Source organism: Rhipicephalus microplus, chromosome 7, assembly GCF_043290135.1.
Source record: "Rhipicephalus microplus isolate Deutch F79 chromosome 7, USDA_Rmic, whole genome shotgun sequence".
NCBI lineage: Eukaryota > Metazoa > Arthropoda > Arachnida > Ixodida > Ixodidae > Rhipicephalus > Rhipicephalus microplus.
Genome location: NC_134706.1, coordinates 65,234,856 through 65,261,729, shown reverse-complemented (window position 1 = coordinate 65,261,729; position 26,874 = coordinate 65,234,856). Strand labels below are relative to the sequence as shown.

The 26,874-nt window shown below is 46.7% G+C and overlaps 1 protein-coding gene across 1 annotated transcript in view; it reads right to left on the bottom strand.

The window, feature by feature from the left end:
- Positions 1 to 15,290: 15,290 nt before the first annotated feature.
- The window catches only part of Zip48C (Zinc/iron regulated transporter-related protein 48C), a 44,729-nt gene continuing 33,145 nt past the window's right edge, over positions 15,291 to 26,874 (bottom strand). Inside the window, exon 9 of the mRNA XM_037431377.2 lies at positions 15,291 to 20,179. Coding sequence (XP_037287274.1) covers positions 20,101 to 20,179 — 79 coding nt within the window. The 3' untranslated portion in view covers positions 15,291 to 20,100. The remainder of the gene's footprint in view (positions 20,180 to 26,874) is intronic.

Genomic DNA, 26,874 nt, shown 5'->3' with positions numbered 1-26,874 from the left:
CGATCATTGTGTTTGTGGATTTGTTGGGATTCATTTCACCGCGACCTTGGACGTCGACGCGCCGTATAAACCAACCGATGAGCGGCAACTGAGCGAGCGAGCGCCGACCTTGAGTATATATACAGCACGACGGCGCATGCACTGTCAGCTGTTGAATGTTCTCGAAGCGCGACGCCACATGCGCGTCCACTGGAGAATCAGGAGAATTGTAGATGTCGAACGCGGTGTGTAGAGGAGGAAGGGTGCACAGATGGTGGAGGAGTGAAGCACGCGTGGTGTGTAGAGGAGGAAGGGATGCACAGATGGTGGAAGAGTGGGCGACGGCGCGACGGCGCATGCGCGCGCGTCAGCTGTCGAATGTTCGAGAAGCGGTGCGGACGGCGCGGACGGCGCACTACAAGGCGCGAGTATAAGATGCTTCCGCGTCTAAAAGGTACTCACAATTTGTTTATGGGGCAAAAATCGTGAAACAAACAAGCCTCTATAGTGCAATGCTATTATGACAAGCTTCGATGTACAGGGCGCGATTTCGTCATCTGAGGCCTCGGTTTGACCGCATTGAGGCAGCGGCAAAGGGCGCAAACTTTACGGTTATTACATGCAAAGGAACCAAAGGCACTTTGATCGTTTCTATACGTCCGTCCGTCCGTTTGTCTGTCTGTCTGTCTGTCTGTCTGTCTGTGCGTCCGTCCGTCCGTCTGTGCGTCCGTCCGTCCGTCCGTCTGTGCGTCCGTCCGTTCGTCTGCCTGTGCGTCCGTCCGTTCGTCTGCCTGTGCGTCCGTCCGTCCGTCCGTCCGTCTGTCTGTCTGTCTGTCTGTCTGTCTGTCTACTTTCAATTTTTACACGTCTAACTGCAATTGATTTAATGGGATTCTCACAGCAGCCGTTTCTGTGTTTGATGGGCTGTTCAACAGGCAGCATCAAACAAGGCCGCTAGATGAAGCTTCTTATCCAAAAGAAAACGTCGGTTTTAACGACTAGCCTCGCTAAGCCTATGTATTTAGCTGAGTACCTGACGCATTGCGTAATGCCACGCCGAAGAACTGGCGCAATTTCGATATCCCTTCGATTGTAGCGGCTGTTGCTGCCCGCATGTAGTTATAGGATCACGCCTTTCTAAGCCCTGCATGCAGAGTTTAGGTCGGAGAGCGAGCGTCCGTAAATAAGCGCAACACTTTTTTTTTTATCTTTGCAATTACCCTCGTATACTGTAGGATCTACGCTTGCGAAACCACTATAGAGACAACCTACTGTCACACACAGGTAGGATTGCCTAACGAATGAAGCTTCCTTAGCGCGAAGAACACTACGCCGAGACCGAATAGCAAAGAAAAAACGCAACAACTTTCCCGGTTACAATCAGGGTTGTAGGAAATGAAGCGTTCTTTTCCTGTGAGGACGTTAAGCCTTGTTGCATGCGGGCCTTCATTAGCCAAGCAGAAGACCGTTGCACTTGAAGACAGATATAATTACGGTCGGTATGCTAGAGCACTCTACAGTATGTATACCAGCGCGTACAGTAAACATATAATATGCTTTAAGAAGCCTTTCAAACACGGAGTGTCGCTGGAGACAACGTATTGACGATTGTGGTGATTTATTAACGGCAGCAACTGCCTACTTTAGCGCGTTCATGTGTACTCTTCGTGCACTGATTCGTACATGGGTGTACGGGCCGTCCCTTCGTTGCGTGGGATGTTCCCGCAATAGAGACGCCAAGCGAACCCCGTTAAACCGAGAATCAATCGCCCGCTTGCGGCGGAAGGTGCGGGGGAGTGTTTAATCAGATATCAGAGAAAGTATGCATACTTTTCCGCATCGATGAGAGGCAAAGCAATCTATACGTCTACTGCTGGGCGCTTCATTTTCAGCTATGGCTCCGTGTTGAATTAAAGTGGGCGCGTTCCAGGGTGAAACGCACTTCTTCGATCTATGTACACTTATCAGCTGAAAATACCCGGAGGCGATGGTCTGGGTATGCGACTCAAAGAAGAAAGTTTGTGTTACGGCAGCTACAGATAAAGCTTTTTAGAAGACTAAAAAAATGACTTAAGTGCTTCGATATCGGCGTTTCAAGGTCCTCTCATTACCGGGAGAGACAAAGCTATATACGCTTTATTTCATACTCGCCTAAGGCGAAAACCGGTGAAAGACGCCTTTCCAGCCCGTTGTGTTCGTTTAGAACAACGGAGCTGCAGGAACCAACCGCCTACCTGCAACCAAGCCGGACTTTCGTCTGGTTACGTAAGTATGTAACGCAATGCCATGACATCATAATCAGAATTTTCGGCGACGTGTGACCTAACGATGGCGTCATAACGCGACGTCCTCATTACGTCACATGTTCTTGTCCTGTGTCAAATGTTCATCACATGTTCTCGTCCTGTGTTCCTGTGTCCACCTGTTTAGTTTCAGTCTCACGGTTCAAGTATACATGGCGAATCACAAGTATGTCCAGTTCACCATTCATTACTCAAGTCTTCTTTATGCCATTCATGAATTCTAGCGCAGTATCAACGTGCTCCGAAATCTTTAAAATTCATAGACACATAATGCATAGAAGGCTTTCGCCTTAGTAAATGAAACGAATATACCGGAGAGGTACAAGCTAGGAGATCAAATAAACATTGTTGCCAAGCGCAGTTCCGCTGAACACGTCATAGCCTTTAAAACATTGCGGTTACATTCCCAGAGTCATCTTTTTATGTTCCCAACGCCTGCGACTCTGCTTCAAACTGCGAAAGTTACGGCGACACCAGCGTTGTTCCGCATACACTGCATGGAGATGGTCCTACGGCACCTGGAGACCTTGGTGTCTCACCAAGGAAAATGACAGGAATAAGGAAGAGACAAACGGTAATTCGGTAGTTCGTTATACCTCCTCTAGGACTGTTTCAAACGACCACCCACTGCTTAAGTAACGCAATAGCCGCCAGAATATTTGAAAGGCATAACGAGCTGCAGGATAAGAGAGTTACTTTGACGGTCTCTATCTAATACCATGTTTCTACAGTTTTCTACCGAAGGATTATGCAACTCAAGTTGTGTTTACTTGCAGGATCGTTATACTTTTGCCCAAGCATTACGCCATGACACGTCATCATATGACGTTATCATGCTATAATTAGAGGAACATATACGGGATGTCACGGCGAACAGCGACCCAAATGACATCAAAGGGACGTCACTGCACTGAACGTTAAAACCAGAGTCTGTGGTTTTGATGAAATACCCATCCTGCTCCTTCGTTTTCAAATCACGACGCATATATAGGGGGCACTGAGCTTTTAGGCACCACTTTTCAGTTGGTGGGCCGGAATCGTTCTTCGCGAATTCACATTTTCTCGCGTTATAAGACTCATAGTCGAACGCGTGCGCTGTTGTCACAGTGATTATTTCATTTCATATGTGAAGGTGAGTGAAAGTATGTGGGGCTAGAGCTCAGTATGCCTTGTGTTCCTGATGCGGAACTAACTGGAAACACCACCCCCCCCCCGCCCCCCCAAAAAAAAGAAAGAAAGTAAATCAAAGTGCTATACTTACTGGATCGACGGCGTACAAAGAACATAACTCCTTCTGGAGTTCGAAAAATTTAGACAACATTTTTGAAGGCGCCCAACGTTTGTTGAACAGGTCAGCAAGCATTACCAATCTGTAGTTTAGGCACTTCCGAGCACGTCATCCTAACATCACAGCGTTGCGCACAGCCTAGAATTAACAGATAATTCTGAAAGTTAACAATGCGCAAATAATGCGTACACTGAGAGGCCAAAATAAGGCGCGACAACCACTTAGTCTGTCTCAAAGAAGCATTGTAGTGTTGGGATGTCCTCACTTGAATCAAAAGCTACAAAAGCACTATGGCAAGAAAGGAGGGGTAGCATAGTAATAGCGTACTCGATTAATATGGTGTATTGGTGTAACTTGCTAAAATACCCTTGCGCATTTGCCTAATGTTTGCGGGTGCGGAAATCACACATTTGTAATGTTTTGATACCCGCAATAACCTTCGCAGTCGATTTACAGCTTGTGCCCAGATATTACGACTAAAGCTAGAAAGCGTTCATGACGCTGGTTTTTTATCAAATAATTTTCTTGTACATCGCGTCGAAGCAACAAAACTTTCTTCTGTTAGTCCCGCAGTTTTCTTCATGGGGCTAGGGCTCCTGATTACATCAACCTCCTGATTACAACTCATTACATCAGCTTGCTCTTGTTCCCCTATTAACTGTAGCCCATACCCACCTCAGCCACAGTTCCTCATCGTCGTCAGCCACTGCATGAACAACTGGCACAAAATTCCTTGCAAGTGTTTAGCGGATACCGCGATTCTCAGAAGATTGAAGAAAAATAGCATAGAGAATACCGGCCTACTAGCCCCAAAAATTTATTATTAATGCCCTACTCTAGTGGCTAAGGTGCTCGGCTGCTGACCCGCAGGTCGCGGGATCGAATCCCGGCTGCATTTCCGATGGAGACGGAAATGTTGTAGGCCCGTGTGCTCAGATTTGGGTGCATGCTAAAGAACCCCAGGTGGTCGAAATTTCCGGAGGCCTCCACTACGGCGTCTCTCATAATCATATGGTGGTTTTTGGGACGTTAAACGCCACAAATCGATCAATCAATTAATTCCCTATTGAGTATCAAGCAAGTGTGCTTGCAGTAGTTACCCAATGAGTGTTTTCAAAGGGCTCTGAAAGGACACTCTTCCAGCTTTCGAAGTGACGGTGCGGCGCTTTCGGCCTGACGTATCTTTTTGCAGTATCTAAGTTTTGTCGTTCTCTTTCGTACACACGCAGAACACGGCACACATGATGTACCACTGAGAATATTCACGTTTATGCTAACTTCTTTTCTTCGTTCGGAGAAAACTTTTATAGTACTCATAACGGTTCATTCGTGTTCTACAGCCGACTTGTTTTTTTTTTTTTGCGTTTAACTACAAGTCGTAAAAGTACGCGCGCAGTGCTGTGACATAGAAGATTAACGCACGCCTATAAATAACTCTACTGGCTGTGTGTTGACGTGAGCGGGGCGTATATTGCAGTCTGGTTCAGAGCCCATGAGACCGCCTATGCACGACCTATTCTTAGCATCGAATTCAGTTCGAGCCGCTCTGAAAGTTTCGTTCAGGTGTAAAAAGTTTATTGGAGCTATTTCGGACGCAGAAGCTCATCATTAGTGCTAGAATGATTGAGATATATCTCTGATGGAGTTTTTACTCCACACTGCAGTATTTAATGCGATAGCGCTGTTCTCGAAATCCGGGTTCACGAAAGAGTATCATCTATGCATAACCCCATTGATTGGCCTATTATCTCCACTGGTCGAAAGTTAAGTCTTACTATTTATAAAACGCGCAGCCTTCAAAGACACACACACGCGCGAACACACATGAACAGAAGTACATGCACAGGCAAGTTGAACCTATCTTTCCGTGGCCGTAAATTACGAAGCCATAAGCCAGTTCATGCCTGTGAATCAAAATATTATGTAAAGCAAGTGATGTACAGCCGTCCTTTGTATGAAAAGGAACTTGGGAGTGCGCGGCCAATCGACTATAGCACCACACGTGTGCCGCAGGGAAGAGGCAAAATGTGAACTTAGAGAAAGGAGGTGGTACCATCTACTGCCTGCCCTCCCGTTACAAATGTGTTTATGGTTGTTTTGCGCTTCTTTACAGCAGCTAAGCTCCATAAGCCGTGGGTTTGTCGCTCCTAGCTCGTCGTGGTTCGTGACCACCTAGTTCCATGACTCGCTCAGCAGATGCAGACGGGCGGACAGACAGACAGACAGACAGACAGACAGACAGACAGACAGACAGACAGACAGACAGACAGACAGACAGACAGACAGACAGACAGACAGACAGACAGACAGACAGACAGACAGACAGACAGACAGACTGGCGGGTAGACAGACGCACCGACACACAGATGGATGGACGAACGGACGAGTGCACAGACGAATAGGCGAGAGCATGGACGGACGGACAGACGGCGGCACGGATGGATAAATTCATCTTTTGTTGGGACGTTTAACCAAACGAGTAATATTTTTATAAGCATTATTGTTACTACAATAGCCCAAAGTTATAAAAAAAGACAGAAAACTGCTAGAACGGATGCTATTATACAAAACTGAAACTACACTCTGTTTTTAGTTTCTTGTTTTGTCACTCCGCAGTGCCATATGTGGGATACGAGGCTATTTGCCACGAAGCTCGCGTGTTGCCTTTTCATAATAATAACAGCTGTAACTGAAAGTGCTCGTAATAAGGCACATAATCTGAAGTCGATCATTATTCTAAGGTGAAAGCTTTAATAGGCAGAAGCCTTAATACTGCGAGTGTTAATGCTTTGACACGAATAATCAAAATAGAATTGCAATGCGTTTCGACGTGGTCGAATTCATGTAAACATGGCTGGTATCAGTCGCAAAAAAGAAAAAAAGAAGAAAAAACCATCATTCTATTTTGTACCCTTTTTAGCGAACTATTCAACTATGATTCTTGTTCATAAATTTGGAAGGAAGCCTTTGGTATGTACCAGTTCACTATCTCGTTGATTTCCCTTTGAATATCAGCCAATTTTATGAACGCTGCGGTTATGGCACGTACCTTTCAAGGAAGGCAAAAATTATGCAAATGCTCACATATAGCATCATAATTGCCTTTGTCATATATTTCTATTGTTTTCTCGCGCTTCTGTCGCAGGGCTGGAGCAAATAGAAAAGGAGCATGGATGACCTTGTGATGGCTTGCTCCTGTAAGAGAGGCGATGGATGATGGATATGAGGTTTAACGTCCAAAAACCACCATATGATTAGAGAGACGCCGTAGTGAAGGGCTCCGGAAGTTTCGACCACCGGAGGTTCTTTAACGCGCGCCCCGAATCTGAACACGCTGGCCTACAACAATTTCACCTCCATCGAAAAGGCAACCGACGCAGCCGAGATTCGGTCCCGGAGCCTTTGGGTTCGCAGCCGGGTACATTAGCCACTTGACCATCGCGGCAAGCCAAAAGTGATGGATGACAAACTATGGACAACTCAGCAGAACTACATCTAAAGCATTTCCAATGTCTTCGGTAACACTGGTGGACCTTGATATGAGATGTGTTGGACTAAAGCTGAGAGAAACGTCAAGAAAAAAAATCTCGCTTCGGTTAATCTTGCCGTTCTAAAACAGGTATTACGCTGCGTCAATCAAAGTACGGTAGGTTAAAGTCTCTAAAAACAAGAAGGCCTGCATTCGGGTAGTGAGGGCAAACACTGTTTTGTTCACTGTTTAGACTACGAGCGAAGTAGGCGCTTTCACGTGGAGACGTGCTACAAACGCTTGAATTTACAGGCTGCGGGGCGGCCCGGCATAGAATAAACAGCATTTCTAATTCTGGTGAGACGTTGATAGCAGAGCCCGAGAACTGTTGCATAACTGCAATTACAACACCTCTTACTCTAGTCCCGGCACGATCTTTTCGAAAAACAATGACGTTTCGCAGATCAGTCAGCACTTCCGTGTATAGACGTCGCTACAAAGCCAGCTATCGGTGAGTAATAGAACGTTGCTGTTGGACCACAAAAAGACATAGTATATAAAGAGTGGCCACTTGAGCCTTTTCGCGGCCCAGCAAGAAAGGGTCTGACCAACCGCTAGATGGCGTACCCAAGCTCGCTTTTACTTTTCTGTAACAACACAGGTTCGTTCTATTCACCTGCACCGGTCGGAACCGGTTCACGGCTGTGCACGCGAAGTTTAGAAATTGTGCAGCGTGAGTTCAGCGGTGTAGGCACAGCACGACACCCGAAACAAATGACGATGTGCCGACCAGGTGTTGGCATTATTTCTTTTCGGTTAATTTACACCGTTCAGCAAACACTGACCTATGGCGAAACGCACATGCGGACAGTTTATGAGGCGCGAACATCTTGGTAAAACACACCGAATTTGTAGAGGCGGGTACGGCGCCTAAGCCACCTACGTCTAAGTGCTGCGTCGTCTGCTCAGCTGCACGCGCGCCTGCACCAAGCCGGCACCGTCAGCGAAGGAGGTGGAGAAAAATCGTGAACCGGTGCTGCACCTCTTCTGCACCTGTCGAAACGAATGGCAGGGTTCAGCAGTCATCAATGCTGCACCGCTGGAACGAATGGCAAGGTGCAGCACCTCGTGAACTGGTTCACGTGGTGCAGGCGAATCGAACGGACCTCAGGAGGGCAATAGAAACCCAAGTTTTGGTATCAAATATCTGCAAAAAAAAATTAGTGATTAGTGCAATTTTCTATATCTGCTCTACAACGTTTAATGCTTAAACACAAAAAATCGGTAATGTCTGGCTACAAAGTGTTGCTTTTCTACATTTGTTTTGCACAAAGGGTACACATTCATGTGGGTTATGTGTGCTCTACATGTATTCCCTTCGTGAGAGCATGGGTGTGTGCCAATAGTTGACGAAGAGGGAATACCTTTTGATTTAATTATGCGATGTGGCCTTCACTGTTTATGGCGGGCCCGTATGGCGGAATTTCATTGCGATCAGGATGCACGGCCTGCACGAATGTATGACCAAGTTTGTTGAACTGCAGAAAACTCGGGATGTTGTACCTGAAGGGTTATCGAGGGTAGAACCCTTGGCAGCACTTGGAGAATTTTAGTTTGTGTTACACTGTCACTGCTTGTTTCTGTTGTACTTGTGGTTTGATGTAGACACCTATGAACAGGCAATAAAGCATAAAAAAAGTGTGTAGCCTAGTGGTAAAGACACTCGCTTTAGGAGCATGAGGGCACGGGTTCAAATCCCAGCATCGGAAAGAAAACCGTTTTGTTATTTTACTTATGATAAAGACGTCATCAGGTCTGACTAGCCGCTCGTCGCGCTGATTTATTCACGATTGATTTGTGTGGTTTAACGTCCTGAAACCACCATATGATTATAAGAGACGCCGTAGTGGAGGTCTCGGGAAATTTCGAACACATGGGGTTCTTTAACGTGCACCCAAGTCTGTGCACACGGGCCTACAACGTTTCCGCCTCCATCGGAAATGCAGCCGGGATTAGATCCCGTGACATGCGGGTCAGCAGCCGAGTACCTTAGTCACTAGACCACCGCTGTGAGGTGCTCGTCACGCTGAAAGCAGCGCAGTAGCTCAGCCGCAGGGCCCTACGGGAGTGCCCGCTCTTTATGTATGTTTCTTTATGGTTGGACAGCTGCAAAAGATACGTGTTCTCGTTTGGGATACTAATCACGTACGTTAGCACAAAGTAATGAAAGGGAAACGCGGAAATATAGGTTTCGTTCGAGGGGAGTGGCTTGATATTGATGATGTGGTCAGTCCTGATATAGTTCTTTCACTGTTTGCGACGCGTCATCGAACACGCAGCGTTTATAACCGATGAAGTGAGTTTGAAAGCGCAAGGAAAACGGCACACATTGAGGTTTCGCAAAGAAAAAACATTGGCCCCGTATCTGCATGTAATCTGCAAATGTCATCGAAAGACGATGGTCTTGCGTGTAGAGAGAGTGAACAAAACATTTATTTGATGTCCTGCGCAAGAAAATATACATACGTGAAAATATACACACGTGAAATATACATACAAGAGAATATACACACGTGAGACATGAGGGCCACCTGGCAGTTTTTTTTTTTTTTGAAAACAAAGCACGTGGTCCTGAGACGGGCGTGCGCGCCCTTCTCAGAGGTGATAAGGTGTAGAACACAAAGCGACGGGTAGGTGCCACCACCGTGTCGTCTTAGCAAAGCGCTGGAAACACTTCTTCGCGCAAGCATTGCATGGTCGGCGCAGCGTGATAAGCGCTACGGTCCTTAGAACTACTTATGTATGCCTTTTCTAGTAAAAGACGAACAAGCAGAATATATACGTGCTGTTATGGTGCCTCAGATATCTGCAATAATTGCTTTTTAATTCACAGTCGCACACATATGAACGCTAATTCTTGAGCAACATTGATGGGCGCTGCGGATGGAGTCGGCCGTTCGTGATATCGTCTGGTGCTGTTTAAAAGTGCCCGGTTCGCGATAACGGTGGAGTTTTTGTTTTGAAGGTCCCCAAGAAAGACTATCGTCTTTTAAAAAGTTGCCTGATTGCGTTTCTAGCTGCTGGGGAAAAGTCTTCACCGATACTGAGGTCAGTGCCGTCAAGATTGAGGCCTCTTGAGAGCGTCGATATTTTTCTTTACAGTGATTAAACGTTACAGTTAATGGGCGCGAACGATTAGCTAGCCAACAGGATGCGCTCGTTCTATATTGAAACGCTCCTTTGTCAAGTTTCATGATCGCCCCATTGCATGAGCAAGTGCTGCCTTGCGCAACCATGACGACTGCCTAAGAACCATCGAGATAATCGTAGAACCTTCTGATGCGATTACGCGCCCAACACAAGCATTAAAGATTCTTCTAGAGCTTCCATGCCCGCAGGCGACAGCGCAGAAATTCTCGACGGCACCTGTATAAATGACGACGCGCATCACCTCTTGTAAGTTGATCGATGACTGACGCTCTTTTCACCATTGTCAGCGCCAGTGTGTATCACTGTAATATGACTTTCTATTTACTAGCGTCGGGTTCACCCAGACGAACAGTCATCTTGGACACATCGACTACTGCCTTCGTCAACATCACGACCACGTGACAGTATCTTGAACTTAAACTGGCACGTTCAGGAGGCCTGAGCATGAATGAGTAATTTTTTTTTTGCTCAGACACTGCTGTGTCACGAAAGCCACAAAACAAAACAAAACATGAAATCTTTTCACCTTGAGCGATTCCCTGCATTATTGACTCATGCATTCAGATCGCTAACAAGCCTTGCAGTTTGTTCGGCGTCCGCTCTATGGTATATCTCGGTTTCCATGGGTAGTACTTTCTGAAACTGGCCCTCTAGATCTGCTAACCCTTATCTTGAGCTGGCGAGTGCACCACTCGTAGCCATGCATTGGCTCTTAAGGTCCTGCATGTCGGCTGCTTGGGCTGGCCAGCGGAGTTTTTTTTTTTTTTTCTTTTTAGTTCAGCAAGAACTTCAGCGGTGTCAGGACGAGGGTTCGTTTCAATAATACTGACTGATCAGTATATACTAGAAACGCTGATTGATATGCGGGGTTTAACGTCCCAAAACTACCATATATGATTATAAGAGACGCCGTAGTGGAGGGCGCCGTAAACTTCAACCACCTGGGGTTCTTTAACGTGCACCCAAATCTGAGCACGTACACGGGCCTACAACGTTTCCGCCTCCTATACTAGAAACACTAATACTAATGTTACACAGGCAATGCAAGCGCGGTTATGACCAACCACGGTTGACCACGTTGAACCGCGGTTAGCGCCAACCACGGTTCGCCGATGTTACACAGCGCGAAAGCATCCTCGGTTAAGGTGGCTCACGCCATCTGGCGTAGAACAATCAACAGAGCCACTTCCTTGCGTATATATGCTCCGAATATATTCAGCAGCAACCAGGCAAAAATGTCATATGTGCCCCCTAGTATATTCATGTACTTACCGGTTCTTCTTGTTCAGATTGTCTATCTTCTTCCGGACTTGCTTTGGCGCGGATTGCTCTGCGTCAGGCTGAAGTTCGGCGTTCAACTCGGCTGTAATTGCCGCGTACACCTTTGCACTGCGTGACGTGCTCCGCATAACACTCAAATGATCTTCCCACATCCTTATCAGGCTTTACGCGAGGTTCGTGCCGTCTAGCTCGTCCCTTTTTTCACGCGCGCTCACCGGCATGCACTCATCGGCGGTGAGCGCCGCAATTTTCTGGGTTATCTGCCTAACTGACGTTGCAGAACTCGATCGGTTTCTTAAAACCACGGTTAGCGGCATAACCACGGTTTCGTGTGCCGTGTAACATCAGTGGTTAACCGCGGTTAACGTAACCACGGTTAGCGCAGCCGGGGTTTAGACTGCCTGTGTAACAATTAAGGGGACAAGACACATACAGGCTATATCAGTCACAATTCGGGCTCGGAAGCTGCCCCAATATGTAATTGCTAGTTCTCATAGTCTAAATGCAGTTTGGTTTACGTACCTGCATGATGAGCAGAAGTGGCTTACTGGTGTGTGTGTTGTGACACAGCTGTAAAGCCCGCAAGGTGCGGGTGATAGTCGTCGTTATTTTATAGCTGGCTCTACAATGGCAGTCGATGGCAGCAGGTCTCCCGACACTTCGTCAAGCATCCAATTTTCAGGAGGTAGCGCAGTTGAACAGATAGTACGACTGTCGACGCGCATGCGGCAATATAGACGTCACGTTAGTCCCGATGCGCATATCTGGCGGTTCCTCGAGGACGATTACTGATATCATTACCGCAGGCCGTAGCGCGTGCGTGACAGCATAAATGAAAACCCACATGCTGAGCAGAAGCATGTTACGGGTGTGTGTTGGAGTACAGCCACAAAGCCCAGGAATAGAACCTTGACCGCCTTGTCGGGCAGATTCGTCAACTAGTTGTGCATCGAGCAAGCTTCTTTCGCCGCGCCTTATGGGCTTACTCCTTGTCACGGCAGTTGAAATGCGTGTCTGCAGCAAGTTCCGGTAGGAAGCACCGGTGGAAAGCTAGAGTCGGCAAACAGTCGAGAGTGAGGCGCAAGCAGACATGAAAGTGGGGCGCAGGGAGAGCGAATGGCGAGCGAAGGAGCGGCGAAGCACTCCACCTACCTTCTCCTAAACATACCACATGCTCCGGTTGCAAGTGGCGAGGACAAGTTGTGCGCCCGCAGCTGTTGCTATGGGAGAGGGCAGTGTAGGGATCCCGACGGTCGCCTGACATAGCCCGACTAAGAAGCGCATTCGCGTTTAAAGGGGCTCTAAAAGGCCTCTCTTCTAGCTGTCTCTGTGATAGTACTGCAAGTTCAGCGCAGGCCTGGCTGATTTTTAACTAGTGAGCGTTAAGAACACTCGATATCGGCAACGTTGACCCGACGAATGCAAAGAATAAATGTCAGGGTCTCAGCAAAAATCGTACTTCATCATTCTGCATGGCAATCAAGTAGTCTACCACAGAATCACGCCAGGTCTCGGAACTGGCTTTAGAATATACCCTAATAATCATGAAACACCAAATGTTCTTGCAATGCTGGCTATGGAAATTTATAAACATTACAAATTGTCACACTCCTTTCTCAAGTTGTTTTTTATCAACCCGTTACATCAGTAAGGGTTCTGTTGTCCCGCCCACAGGCTCAACCAAACAAACAGTTTCGTTTGGAACATACAGACTACTGCCTAATGACTGCCTTAATGACCACGATGACTAATGCCTTAGTCATCGTGGCGACCACGTGAAAGTATGTACTCCTTTGATACAGCTGCAACGCGGGTTAACGCCAATAGTAGTTAACAGTCATCTGCTGTAGCTGATTTATGCAGCAGTGTCCAGGGCTACCATCCTCGCTAGCACAAGCACTACATAGCGGCTTGGCCTGCTGTTACAAATATCCATGTTGCTGCTGGCACCATTACGGAACTGTAAACAACTGGCTATATAAATCACGTGTGATAGTTCAACATATGTCTGCGACTACAACATTTGTACATATGTGTAGCGTCACTTTGTAACGTTTCACTGATAAAGAAGTTACAACACAGTCACCTTCCATTCGCATGCTTCACATGATGTTGTTTCCCGAAGAACATGGGATCTGGTGAACTTTTTCAGAGGGGGGCAATGCCACATTCCTTCTTCAAGTTTTGTTATCGCCTCTTTACACTGTCAGTAATTCTCAGAGCAAACCACGCCTACAGTGTTCGAAAGGCTTCAGGACTGTAATAGATCATTTTGTTAAAATTACCAGCACTAGGCGAGCATTACAGATTATTCTAGAGTTCACATGGCCGCCAGCAATAACGCTGTAATATTCGCCGGCAAATGTATAAATGCCGAAGCGAAGGCTCCACTACGCGTCTGTAAGGCAACGCGCGAACCTACGCAGCAGTTGACTTTATTGGTGTTTTTGCAGCTGTTTTTGCAGATTAAATATGTATGATCGCTTTAATGAGTGAACATTTAAAGCAACGACTTGTTAAGCAATCCACATCTTTTGAGGCCTGGCACGGTTCTACACTTTTGCCACACAATATTACATGCATTAAGGAACCTCCTTCTGACATTATTATAGTGTCTATTTCCAAAGCATTTTCAAGCAACAGTTTCGCTCGGTATAAAACATCTGCTTGCCATGCAAATGGCCTGTATTCGATTCTCACTAAAACCGATGATTTCTATTACTTATTTCCATCTTTCCCAATTCTTCATTCACTGATAGGATGATAATCCTTATATAACAACCGACAAACCCAAAGGTGCAATTTTCGCAAAATGATCTCTTCAATGCTATCGATTCAAACCGGAGTCTTACTTGAACATTCCAGCTGGAAGTCCAGTGTTCTACCACCGAGCCATGCCGGTGTTTGAAACTACTTACCAAAAAGGCCCTATAGAGGCGTCACGCAGGGTGGGGTGTCGAGTTAAAAGACGTAATATCATACCTGAAGCGTATAATTGCAACAGGTGTTACCCTATGCAAACTACACAAAGAATCCTTGGTTTAAAGCTGCCCACACATTAGAAATGGCTCAGCTATAGTTCATCGTGGCCATCATCAGAAGGCACATAAACAAACGAGCAGCTACGTGCATGTGCGTGCAATGCCTGCAGACGAGTGCTGGTTATATAGCTATACTTCACAAAATAGTGAATTACGGAGCCGTGGGTGCATAGAAAGTGTAATTGAACTATTAGCCCTAGTAGCATTTTCAACGACTAACGTCATGTGCCCACTTTAACAGGGCTTCAAACGAGCACGATTGAGATGTTCATCGAGAATACAAGTGGCAGGGTTTTACGTCCAATAACAGCAGCAGGATTATTAGGATTATTAGGCTTATTTACCGTGCACTTCAATCGAAGTATACGCGGGCTACTAGCACACCGCCTCCATCTAAAATGCAGCCGCCACGATAGGGTTTCGATCTTGCAACCTTTAGGGTAGCAGTCGAGCATAGGGACCACTAGACCACAGGGCGGGTGTCCACAGAAAAGCAAAGCGTGACAAACTAATTAGAAGGTGATGTGAACAAAGCCGGATACTTTTGCTTTAGAGATAGGTGGCCAGCATCTCACAAAATGTGCAGCAACTGTGACAGCATCTCTCATCAGTGCCGTCTTAAGTGCTACAAATCGCCGACTTCGCAGCAACAGCTATGTAAAGCAGACATTTTATTTAGCATGAGGCTATGAAATTTCAAGAGAAAGTGAAATTGATGATAGCATTTACCCCTCATTTATTTTTCGGATCCTCATGTGTGCCATACACAATAAAAAAGTCAAACAGACAAAGCTCACCTCCTTCCTATGACTTCACAAAAGCAGCTTAACCTGACCGTGGTAAGCACTTACGATACAAAACAGGAGGTCCTTTTTCCATAACATCACCGTGAAAGCTATCAGTTTGACTTTCACAAAAAAACAAGAAACTTTAAAAAGAAACTGCAATAAAAATTTCATCAGTGTTAAATGTTTCTCAGCTGGTATCCCAAGCACAAGTACAACGAATAAGCATTGCCACTTTTTGCAAGTTTTGCAAAAGCACCTTGACCTGCACAAAGAAAGCATGTGCAACATTAACATAGAATAATTTTTAAATAGAACTGCCCGAACTTCCAAGCAGGGCTCCTGCAAACAAATGGAAGTAAAAAGAAACACAATTTCCTTGCTTTCTACAAAAACTGCAACATGAGAGAAACAGATGAAAGGAAGGCTCAGAGCCTAACCAGATTTTAGCAATGAGTTAGCCACTCTGCACTAAACGCACACTACCCAAAATCAAGAAAAAGAAAAAAAGAAACACAAGAACGGCATTTTAATACAGTTCGAAATTTTCATTCGTGTAAGGAGCCTAGTTTTGCATGACAAGTGTACGGAGGAGCCTTAGCATGAAATTTTGTTCAGAACACCAGTGAACATGTCCCTGAATGCCCGCTGAAGGCAGTCATTTATTTTGTACTGACACTTAAAAAAAGAAAGACGCTATTACTAATTGTCAGAAAGGACGAGTGGCTCCACAAAATGACCTCCAAGATCTGAGTGCATACTGTGGGATGGAAAGTGATCTCGAAGGCAGTGTGCTAGTATATCTTTCACGCCCACTAACTGCGAAGTATGTGTGTGCCCTGCTTAGATTCAACACAAGGGACACGAATCACTGGTTGTCAGAAGAGACGAGCGGCTTGCCGGCATGACCTCCCGAGATTCGTGTGCAGAATTCAGCGCGGTTATAAATATCGAAGGTGATAGTACCTTTTCTTTTTCATGTATGCTAACCACATAGTGCACATCGTCTGTCTCGGTGCAATTCAAAGGGCACAGATTAGAAAATAAAACATTTATCAGTCGTGTTGGTTAGAAATAATGGAGTACCAGAGAGAACAAACACTACAAGAGAGAGAACACATACGCTCAAGTTATGTATCTGTCATGTCTCCTGTAGGGGTCTGCAGTGGTACAACCTACTCAGCAAAAAAAAAGGTACAGTGGAACCTGGTTCATACGTTTTTCAGCGGACCGGGAAAAAAAAAACGAAACCGCTAGGAAAATGCTAGAATGAGGAAAGCTTCGAAATTGAATAAAAACAAGTCCGCATTGAATTCAAACAACTTATTTCAACAAGCTTTGAAAAAATCGAGCATGCTTGGCTGCTGCTTCTTAGATTCAATGGAGAGTACCACACACTTTTCGAAAGGCTGAGTTACTCTCAGCGTCGTTTTGAGGTGCGATGTACCTGCGGAGGAGGGCCAGGACTGCGACGGATTATAAAAAACTTTGATCGGCCAACTCCCCAGACTCTTGTGGCTCGTCATCGTCACCGGAGTCGCCGGCTTCACTTGCGACCGAGTCCGCAATGGTCTCTGTGATGCTCTGGCACTCTGACATCACGAGGGCAGCATCCATAGAGGTGACGTCGTCGTAGGTCACTCCTGAGGCACCCAGTGCATTCACAGCCTCGGTGAGTTCCTGTTTACAAGAGGCTGCTTCTGGTACGTCAGCTTCGTCCAGTCTGCCGTTCGTACGGAAGCCACACCTCGCGTAGCAGTGCTGCGCCGTTGACGCGTGCACTACAGTCCACACCGAAGCGACGTAGGGCATGGCGTTTAGAACGGAAATTGCCGTAGGCTGCTGTCGTGATCAATACGCGCAAGACAGTGCCTCACGATGCTCTTTCTGTAGAAATTCTTGAGGCTTTTGATGTCACCAGCCTCCAGCGGCTGTAAGTGGCTTGTGGTGTTCTGGGGAAAAACACAAGCTTGACGTTCCTTAGAAACGGAGGATCCCTCGGGTGGGCAGCACAGTTGTCCAGGAAAAGGATAAAACTCCTGTTCTGCACACCCATCTTGTTATCAAAATAGCACAGAAACTCCTCAAACAGAGCACAGGTTATTCAAGCACGACGGTTGCTCCTGTAGTGGCATGACAGTAGGCAAATGTTCTTCAAGCACCGTGGATTCTACTTGTCTATCACCCACGGCTTCAGTTTATCCAAGCCATCCATGTTGCAGCACAGTAGTATTGTCAGTCGGTCTTTGCTCCATTTGCCTCCGTGGCAGGCTTAGCTCTTTAAGCTTAACAACTTGGATGGCTTCACTCGAAAAAAAAAAGGGCCTGTTTCATCAGCGTTATAAATGTTACGAGACTCATGACCCTCAATAACAGATGACAGTGTTGATTTCCAATCGTCCACTGTCTTGATACTGACACTTGCCGCTTCTCCACTTACAGTCTTGTAAGCGATACCGTGCCTCTTCCGGAAACGGTCGATCCATCCATTCGACGCAGCAAAGTCGGAGATGCCCAGTCTGTCAGCTACCTCTATTGTCTTCTCGCGCAAAATGCTGCCGTCGAAGTTAATACCAGCGGCGCAGGCTTGCCTGAATAAAGTGAGAAGAGTCTCGTTGAGCGTCCCGTATTTGACGCCATGAGCCTACTTGGCCTTTCGGCCAAAGAGTGCCACGTTCTCCTCAATTTTGGCATGCTTCATGATGATGCTGTTAAGCGTCGATGGCGACAGACCAAGATCTTTAGCAATGTCGGCCTTTTTGTGCGCTGGCTGCTCGTCGACTGTGTGAAGCACGTCGAGCTTCTCTTTAAGAGAAAGCACTTTCCGCTTGCGCGACGCCATCAGGGCTGATCAGAACACGATGGTAACAGCAGTGCACTCGCCATGCGAAGCCCAGCCGGCCTTCCTTTGTGTGCAGAGCCAGTAGGAGTCGTGCAGTGAAGCCGGTAGCACGCAGACGACAACGATCATGATCGTGATAGCGCTATAGCTAATAGCTTTCTGACTTGACGACCACCTAGTGGCGGCCTCTTTAATTCACCTGTGGCTTCTTCCACACAGTAGCCAAGCGAAACCAAGACTGAAAAGTCAAATCAAAATGGCGGTGCCCAGAGTGGGTTCACGGGTTCGGGGTGCGCAGTTGCGACGCATCATACGGGAATGGGCCCACAACTATGAGGGTACAGCGAGGTTCCCAATACATAGGATTCTATGGGACTTTTGCTGGGACCGATGAAATACAACGTAACAGCCGGGAAAATGCAGCAGGGGGGGAACGTGACAGCAGTGTTCCACTGTACTGATAAAATTCATGTTACTTTAGCAAGATCCCTCCAGTAGTCATCGAGCACTAATTTATAACCAGCAAAGCTAGAGTGAAAGCTTTGTTGCAACTGGCTTCAAAGCCTAAAAGATTGTAGCAGCAGTATCTTTTGCATACTACAGGTGCCTTAGCAAGTACAACAGGCCATTAAAATGTGTGCTACTACTCAAACACTGAGCATGTAATTTCATTTCTTTAACGAAGTAAAATATAAGACATTGCATACACACCTAAACAAGTGCTTCTCACAAGATTATAGATAATTTAGAATGTCATACGTCAGAATAAAATTAGGTTAACATGGGAAAGGTCACTTTGAAAACACATCCCTGTTATCCTACAATTCGGTGCAAATAGTAACTAACTTACTTGAAATGTATACCTAGATTGACATTATTTTCTGCAATTCTGAATTGCGTATGAATAGGTTTAATAAATGTCCGAAAGCGAAGAAGCCTTTCAGCTCGAATATTTGAACGATTACCTTTGAAGCAAGAAAGAAATTAAGAAATACACTAAGGAGCATCAAGTACAAATAATTCTACGTAAGTGTTCTGCGTTATAACTCTATGAAAAGAAATAAGTCGAAGAATTTGTTCTTGCTTACATTGCTATCATGAATCAGTTACTAAAGGTAAACACTGTGCAAAAACAGATAACAAACCTGACACAGCAGTAGCATTTGAGCCTAACCGACTAGCTTGGTTCAATGAGCAACAATGAGCAGTTCAAACATCACAAACAGGCCTCGCAACTTCTGCGCGATTCAAAAATGGGTTATTCGAGCTAGTGCACACAATCACCCGAGGCTTAAAACAAAATGAATCAACATTTCGTATCGACGTAATGTAAAACCAATTCACTGCTGTTACAATACTGAATGCCAATATCTAATACTATCATTACATCACCACATCATGTGCCCACAATTGCTTGTGAAAGCAATAAAATATTTACATATAGAGCGAGCACGAATATGCCGTCTGTACATATACTGCACAACCAGACGAGGATCAAAGCATTCAGCAAAAAATCGCTCACATGTATCAACACGATAAGCAATGCAGTCGAAGCACCTAAAGACTTTAACACGAATTTGTCTCATCGCATGTCCAGGCCACAGTACATTCGTGTCACAGCACTCGAAATTAACACGTGCTGTCACACACCATTACACACTACCCCATTTCGATAAGCCAAACATGGCGCACTATGTCATTTAACAAAAAGTCCTTTGAGATAAGTGCAGCTTGCAATTCGCTCGCTGGTTGATCGAACCGTTGCAGTGTCGGTTGCAGCGTGGTACGAGCTGGCAAATCACAAACAGCTGGTTCTTATTTTTTACAAGCGGAGCTCTAGTTCGTTGGTCCCAAAAGCACGAACAGATATTTCTCGAAATGTACTCGAGGTCGTGGTACGCTTCAGCTGAGGCCGACGTCCAGGGCCATCATAACGATAAAACCAACCACGGTCGTCCAGGACGCCAGCTGGCCATTGGAGCTGTACGCGAAAAAGGTTAGGAACGTGGCATCAGATATGTGAAAAAAGTATATTTTCCGAAAGCCAGGGGAACTCACACTTTTACATTTTGGTCACTCGCTTTACTCCACAATAAAGAATAACAAAACATAAGACAACCATTTTGCAGATGAAGTGATTTCTCTGTTGATTTGCACACCGCCCTGAAGGAACACTTATCATGCCACCTATATAGGTGCAGAAATGTGCGTTTTCTTAGCTTTCATTGACGAATAAATCCACGGAAAAGTGTCCTGAAGTATCAGATACACGAAAGCACCATGCCATGCACACAACATTGTGAAGGGACAGAAGTGCGATTTCAGAAACCAAGCACGCATCTTCTGAACATGATGTTGAGAGAAAACTCTGAATCTTCTTAAATGCATGATGCTTCAATACTAAACTTTCTGGCAAGAAGCATGCATCAGTGTGTGTGTGTCACATCATAACAAGGGACAAGCAGGCTTAAACTCGAAAATAATATCTCGGCTTTCACCCGCTAAAACCATGATATGATTATGAAGCATGCCATAATGGAGTGCTCTGTAAATTTTAAACATCTGGTGTTCCTTAAACCCTCCCCGACTGAAGATGATCTAAGTTCGTCAACGCGGATCGTATTCCTCCTACTGAAGATCAACTGGACTACAGACAGTGCAATACGGTGCGCTATTATGAGTGCTCCCTACAGCCTGTGCACTTGCTAATGTACATCTTCTTAGATCTGCAGTGAATTTTAGCAAACCATGGCCAGCTAAAGAATGATAATTGGAAGTAGGGAAGGTCAAATATTGGAGTGCTTCGGGTGGTTGCTGCATATTATGCTATTTCGATTCCTTTCGACATGACCATGTAATTTCTGGAATTATGAAGTATTTGAAGTTAATGAATATATATGTATATTTCTTGTTTATCGCATGTTAAACCCCTAAAAAGGTGCCTTATCTGCAGCATGAAACTGCTATGCCACAAGATCACCTGCACAAAAGAAATTCGCACTGCTACAAAGTTGGAATTCAAGAATAGATAGGTATATACTACCTGCACTTTAATTATTATTTTTTCTCTTGAAAAGTGTGTTGCATTGACTCATACACACTATGTAGGGCAAATTTTAATATGTGACGTATTTCACTGCTTGTAACTTGCAGCTTACTTCGAGTTAAATACTGCTTGTATTCAAAGTTGCTTCCACTTGCTCTGAACAGAAAAAGTGGCCTTAATACAAGCCTAAATCTCGTTCTTTCAATATCGTACATATTGTCACGGGGTCATGACGTGAACGAAGGGAGCAGATGGGATGGTCAGATGAAACTGTTTACTGGGGCAAACTTGCGGCCACGAGAAAGGAAAGTCAGATTACAGCAAGACACTGGCACTGATAGCATCAGCTGTCGACCAACTGACAATCAGTGAAGCACGTTGCCATTTATATACGTGCCGTCAAATATTCTGGCCTTTTCGCTAGCGGCCGCGTAGGTTTCAGAATAATCTGTAATGTTCGCGAAGTGGGCATAATTTTAACAAAACCATCTACAGTCGACGTCCGATTTCCCGGACTCTCAAGGGACCGCGAAAATGTCCGAGCAATTGGTCAGTCCAAAAAAACGAATGCACGTGAAGACGAATCTTTTTTGTAGGTATTTTTGGCTGACGTAGAGGGTAATGGCCGAAGTACAAGATTCTCATTGCAATTCAGCCAATGCATCGATCGTTTAGGTGGCTCTGAAAAGAGCCATTTACAAAAAAAAAAAAAAGATTAGACGTGGCCGGCGCCACTTCATAAGTAAGCATTTGGGTGCAAAGAAGTCGCTTTTTTTTTTTTTTTTGCACGGTGTTCCGCTTGCCTGCGATCATGCCTGCCTCAATTTCAGTCGTTGCCACTGCACACTGATGACAGTGTCATCAGTGCTTGCGTCAACTCCGAGCTCGTTGGCTGTGTAGGAGATGGCTCTCAGTTCTGGTGTCCAAGTCCTCGGAATCCTCCGTAACTTGACGAATGATTTCGTGATTGGTCAACTCCACACACACATAGCTCGAGGTCTTTGTCAGCGTCAGCGAAGCCCCCAAAGGTTATCCCGGCTGGAATCGACACGCCGGCAGCGCGCAAACCGTCAAAGGCAACACCCGCGGATTGCAGTTCGTCACACACACTGTCCACTTGGGGCAAGACGGCAGTCTCGGCGTCGAGTGTGGAGCCCACGTGGGGAGAACAGTTCCACAGAGTCTCTTGCGTAACCACCTTCCACGATTCCGCTAGCATGCCGACGGCAGACCTGAGGTCAACAGAGTAGCTTTTCCCATCGTAAGGCTACGAGGGGCCTTTGTGCACTTCGAAGGCGCGGCCAAAGACGAAAGAGCAGTCGGTGCCATCGCTGTAAACGGCGAAACCGCTCGACGAAAAGTGCAGCACGAAACAGCTAGGAACTCGGTGGATGCTAAAGGTCGGGAAACGTGATCACTGGAGATAGCACGCAGCAGCAAACGATCAACCGCAGGCACGACCACAGAGCTGACAAAACAACACGTGAACGAACACAGTGAGGTTTGGCTTGGCTAAGCCGCTCAGCTATGGCTTCGCCGACGAACCTCCTCACCCCACATCGGCGGCCGAGCAAGCACTCGATTTTTCTAGAAGGAAAGGGGCGTGGTCATACCGAGTTGAGTCATTCGCCGCGGAGGGCATCCCAACCGTCTTGCCCTCTCCCCAGCCTTCGCTGCGTATCGTGCCGACGAAATGACGAGAACCTTCTGGAATCTCACGTGGAAGGTATTTAATCGAGCAGCCGAGGTGAGAGATCAGGAGAAGAAAGAAGTTAGCGCCAGAGCGCGTAGGGATTCCACCGTGTAGCCGGCGAAGGTTTTGTCCGTAGGGACAAAGCAGGATTAGATTAGATTTGTGGGGTTTAACGTCCCAAAACCACCATATGATTATGAGAGACGCCGTAGTGGAGGGCTCCGGAAATTTCGACCACCTGGGGTTCTTTAACGTGCACCCAAATCTGAGTACACGGGCCTACAACATTTCCGCCTCCATCGGAAATGCAGCCGCCGCAGCCGGGATTTGAACCCGCGACCTGCGGGTCAGCAGCCGAGTACCTTAGCCACTAGACCACCGCGGCGGGGCGACAAAGCAGGAGAAGAAGAGGATTTCCACCTGAGGGGTGAAGGCTCGAGCTACAGGCAAGAGCGTGTGTCTACCGCTATCGAGCGAAGACGCGTGGCAACAGCTGCGTGTGTGAAGCTGACGTGTTTCCGGCGAAGAAGTTTGAAGTTCGGAGAGTGGCCTAATGAAGGCGTGAGGTTTCCTGGAAGAGAAACTTCGGGGGCAGTGGAAGGACAACAACGCTGGACTTTGAGTGAGTGATTCTCGGAAGAGTATCATCCAGACTTTTGTTCCAAGCACTTTGGACTGGATAGGTTTTCTATCTCTTTAGTCTTTAAGTGTCTTGGTTGTTGAATGCGTGCGACTGCATTGCCTATCGTTCTCAGTGTCCGTTGTTTCGAGTGTGGCTGAATGTACTGTGTAGTACGTTGTTTGGTGGGAGACATATTGTATTCAACTATTGAGGAGTGTGCATACTTGTGTATTGTTTTTGATCTGCCATTACTGAGAATAGAATTCTGTTTTGTTTATCAACTCTCGGCTCTGACTTGTTCTTTGGGCCACAGCCGGCGTCCGCTGGCGCGCCAAAAAGGACCACTTCTAAATTGTCCACGCTTTCGTGGTGCGGTTCGGGGGGCCGATACTTCGGCCCTTGGAATTAGCCCGGCGATCACCGTCCCTAATTAACGGGACCCGTGACAATTAATCTGGCGTCCACGACAGGACATTTTGGTGCACAATGTGTCCAAAGTAGTGAGAAAGAGCCTCGAGTTGTTGATAGTGCTATCGGAACGATTTTGTGTGTTGCTCTGTGTTCTCATTAACGAGTGCAGGGGAGTGTTCCGATAGACTGATTTAGGCAGATACTTTTTACACGCGGCAAGACTTTATTTGCGAGACACCATGGATCTCGAAAAGTTAGTTGCTCTTGGTGAGAAGATGGGTCTTTCTGGCGCCGAACTACGGAAATGGGTAAGCTGGAAGGAGAAAGAGGCGGTGTAGAGAGAGAGGTTGGCAGCTGAGAGAGCCAAGGAAGAAAAAGCCGCTGAGTTAGAACGAGAGAGGTTGGCAGCTGAGAGGGCCAAGGAAGAAAAAGCAGCTGAGTTGGAGAGAGAGAGGTTGGCAGCTGAGAGAGCCAAAAAAGAAAAGGCAGCTGAGTTGGAACGAGAAAGGTTGGCAGCTGAGAGGGCCAAGGAAGAAAAAGCGGCTGAGTTGGAGAGAGAAAGGCTGGCCGCTAAAAGGGCGAAGGAAGAAAGAGAGCAACAATTGAAGTTGGAGAGAGAAAAGCTGGCAGCTGAAAGGGCGAAAGAAGAAAGAGAGGCAAAGGAGCGACAGCTGAAAGAAGAAAGAGAGCAGCAATTGAAGTTGGAGCTGGAGAGAGAAAAGTTGGCAGCCGAAAGGGCGAGAGAAGAAAGAGAGCAGCAATTGAAGTTTGAGCTGGAGGGAGAAAGACTGGTAGCTGAGAGGGCGAAAGAAGAAAGAGAGGAAAGAGAACGGCAGCGACAGCACGAGATAGAACTCGAGCGGCTCCGTTTGCAACAGCGAAGTGAAACTCCGGTCCAAGCTAGAGTTGAAAGCAGCGAACGGGAGGACCACGGCTTCCGCTTGAACCCAAGCAAGCTGCTCGTGGCGTTTGATGAAAGGAAGGACGACCTTGACGCGTACCTTCACAGATTTGAGACGATTGCGAGGAGCCAGAATTGGCCGGAACATCAATGGGCAACTGTTTTGAGTACTTGCTTGAGTGGTGAAGCGCTCAGTGTGTACGGTAGGCTGACGCCGACCGATGCAGCCAACTATGCAAAGGTGAAAACTGCTTTGCTGAAGCGATTTAGATTTACTGTGGAAGGATTCTGGGACCGATTTCGTACAGGAAAGCCAGCTGATGGTGAGACGGCTACGCAGTATGCCGCCCGACATTGCCATTATTTCGACAGATGGATTGAACTTTGAGGGACAGCGCAGGAGTACGATGAACTTAGAGAGCTCCTAATTAGAGAACAATTTCTTACTAGTTGCCACCCAAGCCTGTCGCTGTACTTGAAAGAGAGGAAAGCTAAGTCACTTGAGGACATGCTTGAATTAGCTGATCAATTCTAGGAAGCGCAAGGTGGCACTAATTTGGCCAAGGTCAAGAAGGATTGTCCCGAAGATTCGAAGAAATCGGCTCCCGAAGAAAAGAAGCGTGCACCGGAGAGCATTCCGCAATATTTTCTGTGTAACCGAGTGGGTCATCGTGCTAGCAACTGTCGAACTAACTTTACGAATCCCACGGTCGTAAAATGTTTCAAGTGTGGTCAGACTGGGCACAAAGCAGACGCATGTCGAAACGGAGCGAGTCAAACTCACAAGGTGTCCTGTATGCTAGCAGCACCGAAATCCGATGATAATGCCGTCACCGACGGATTTGTAGAGTTGAAAAATGGGGAGAAAATCCCTATGTGGGTGCTGTAATGGCAAAACAGCCAACCGGTGTTACGAAGGGAATGCCAACGCTGCCTGGAGTAGTTGCGGGCAAAAAGGTTACGGTGTTAAGAGACACCGGTAGCTCCATGGTTATCGTGCGGAGAAATTTGGTACGGGAAAGTGAGTTAACAGGCATAACGAAACCGGTTTGCCTAATTGACCGTACGGTTCGGATGCTTCCCGAAGCAGAAATTGAGGTTGAAACCCCGTACTTCAGCGGGAAGGCTACTGCTTTATGCATGACGAACCACCTGTACGACCTTGTCATCGGAAACATCGACGGGGCGCGAGGGCCGAATGATCCAGAATGTTTAGGAGAAGATCCTAAGATAGAGCCCTCACCAACCCAGCGGCCGCGAGATACAGTGGAGGAGCGAGATACAGTGGAGGAGCACTTGGGCCATCTCGGTCGATACGGCGTGAACCCTGCTTCTCACATCTTCGATGAACTTTACTAGCTCCGCCTCCAGCTCAGGGTAGGCACCGGTCACGGGGCCACGAAATGACCTACGGTCGCAGTGCGCGGCTTGTAGGCTCTCTTTCTTCTTTCTCCACAGTCGCACGCAGGACTCGTCTACATCGTGCCGTCTTCCCGCTTCGCTATTTCCGAATTCCTCGGCAACGGCGATGATCTTAAGCTTTTGCTGTGCCGTGAAGGCCTGCCGCCGTACGCTATTCATGGTGACAGAACAGATCGACTTAGGCTTGGCAAACGGGTCGAGATGTGGAGAACTAGCGGTATCAGCGAGGTAAAGAGCGCTCACACTCGGCGACAACTTGACAGCACTACCCCTTCTAGTACACTGTAACAGCACCCTGGAAACAACAGAACCGAAATGCATGCCTGCTACCGCGTCAAGAAGTAGTACAACAATTTACTGATAATATCTCTATAGACACTATAATATCTCATTTGCCTTGCTGAAATACATACTGCTTTATTTATTATGGAACTTACTTTATTTATTATGGAACTTTCTTAGACAGCCCCACCTTTTCGGCAAGCCCTTTCCAAAAGTAAACATGGCGTCCGTGACGTAGGGACATGTGGAGGGTCACTGAGCGGCCGCGAACGTCCAAAAAATATACTTGTGGTGTGACA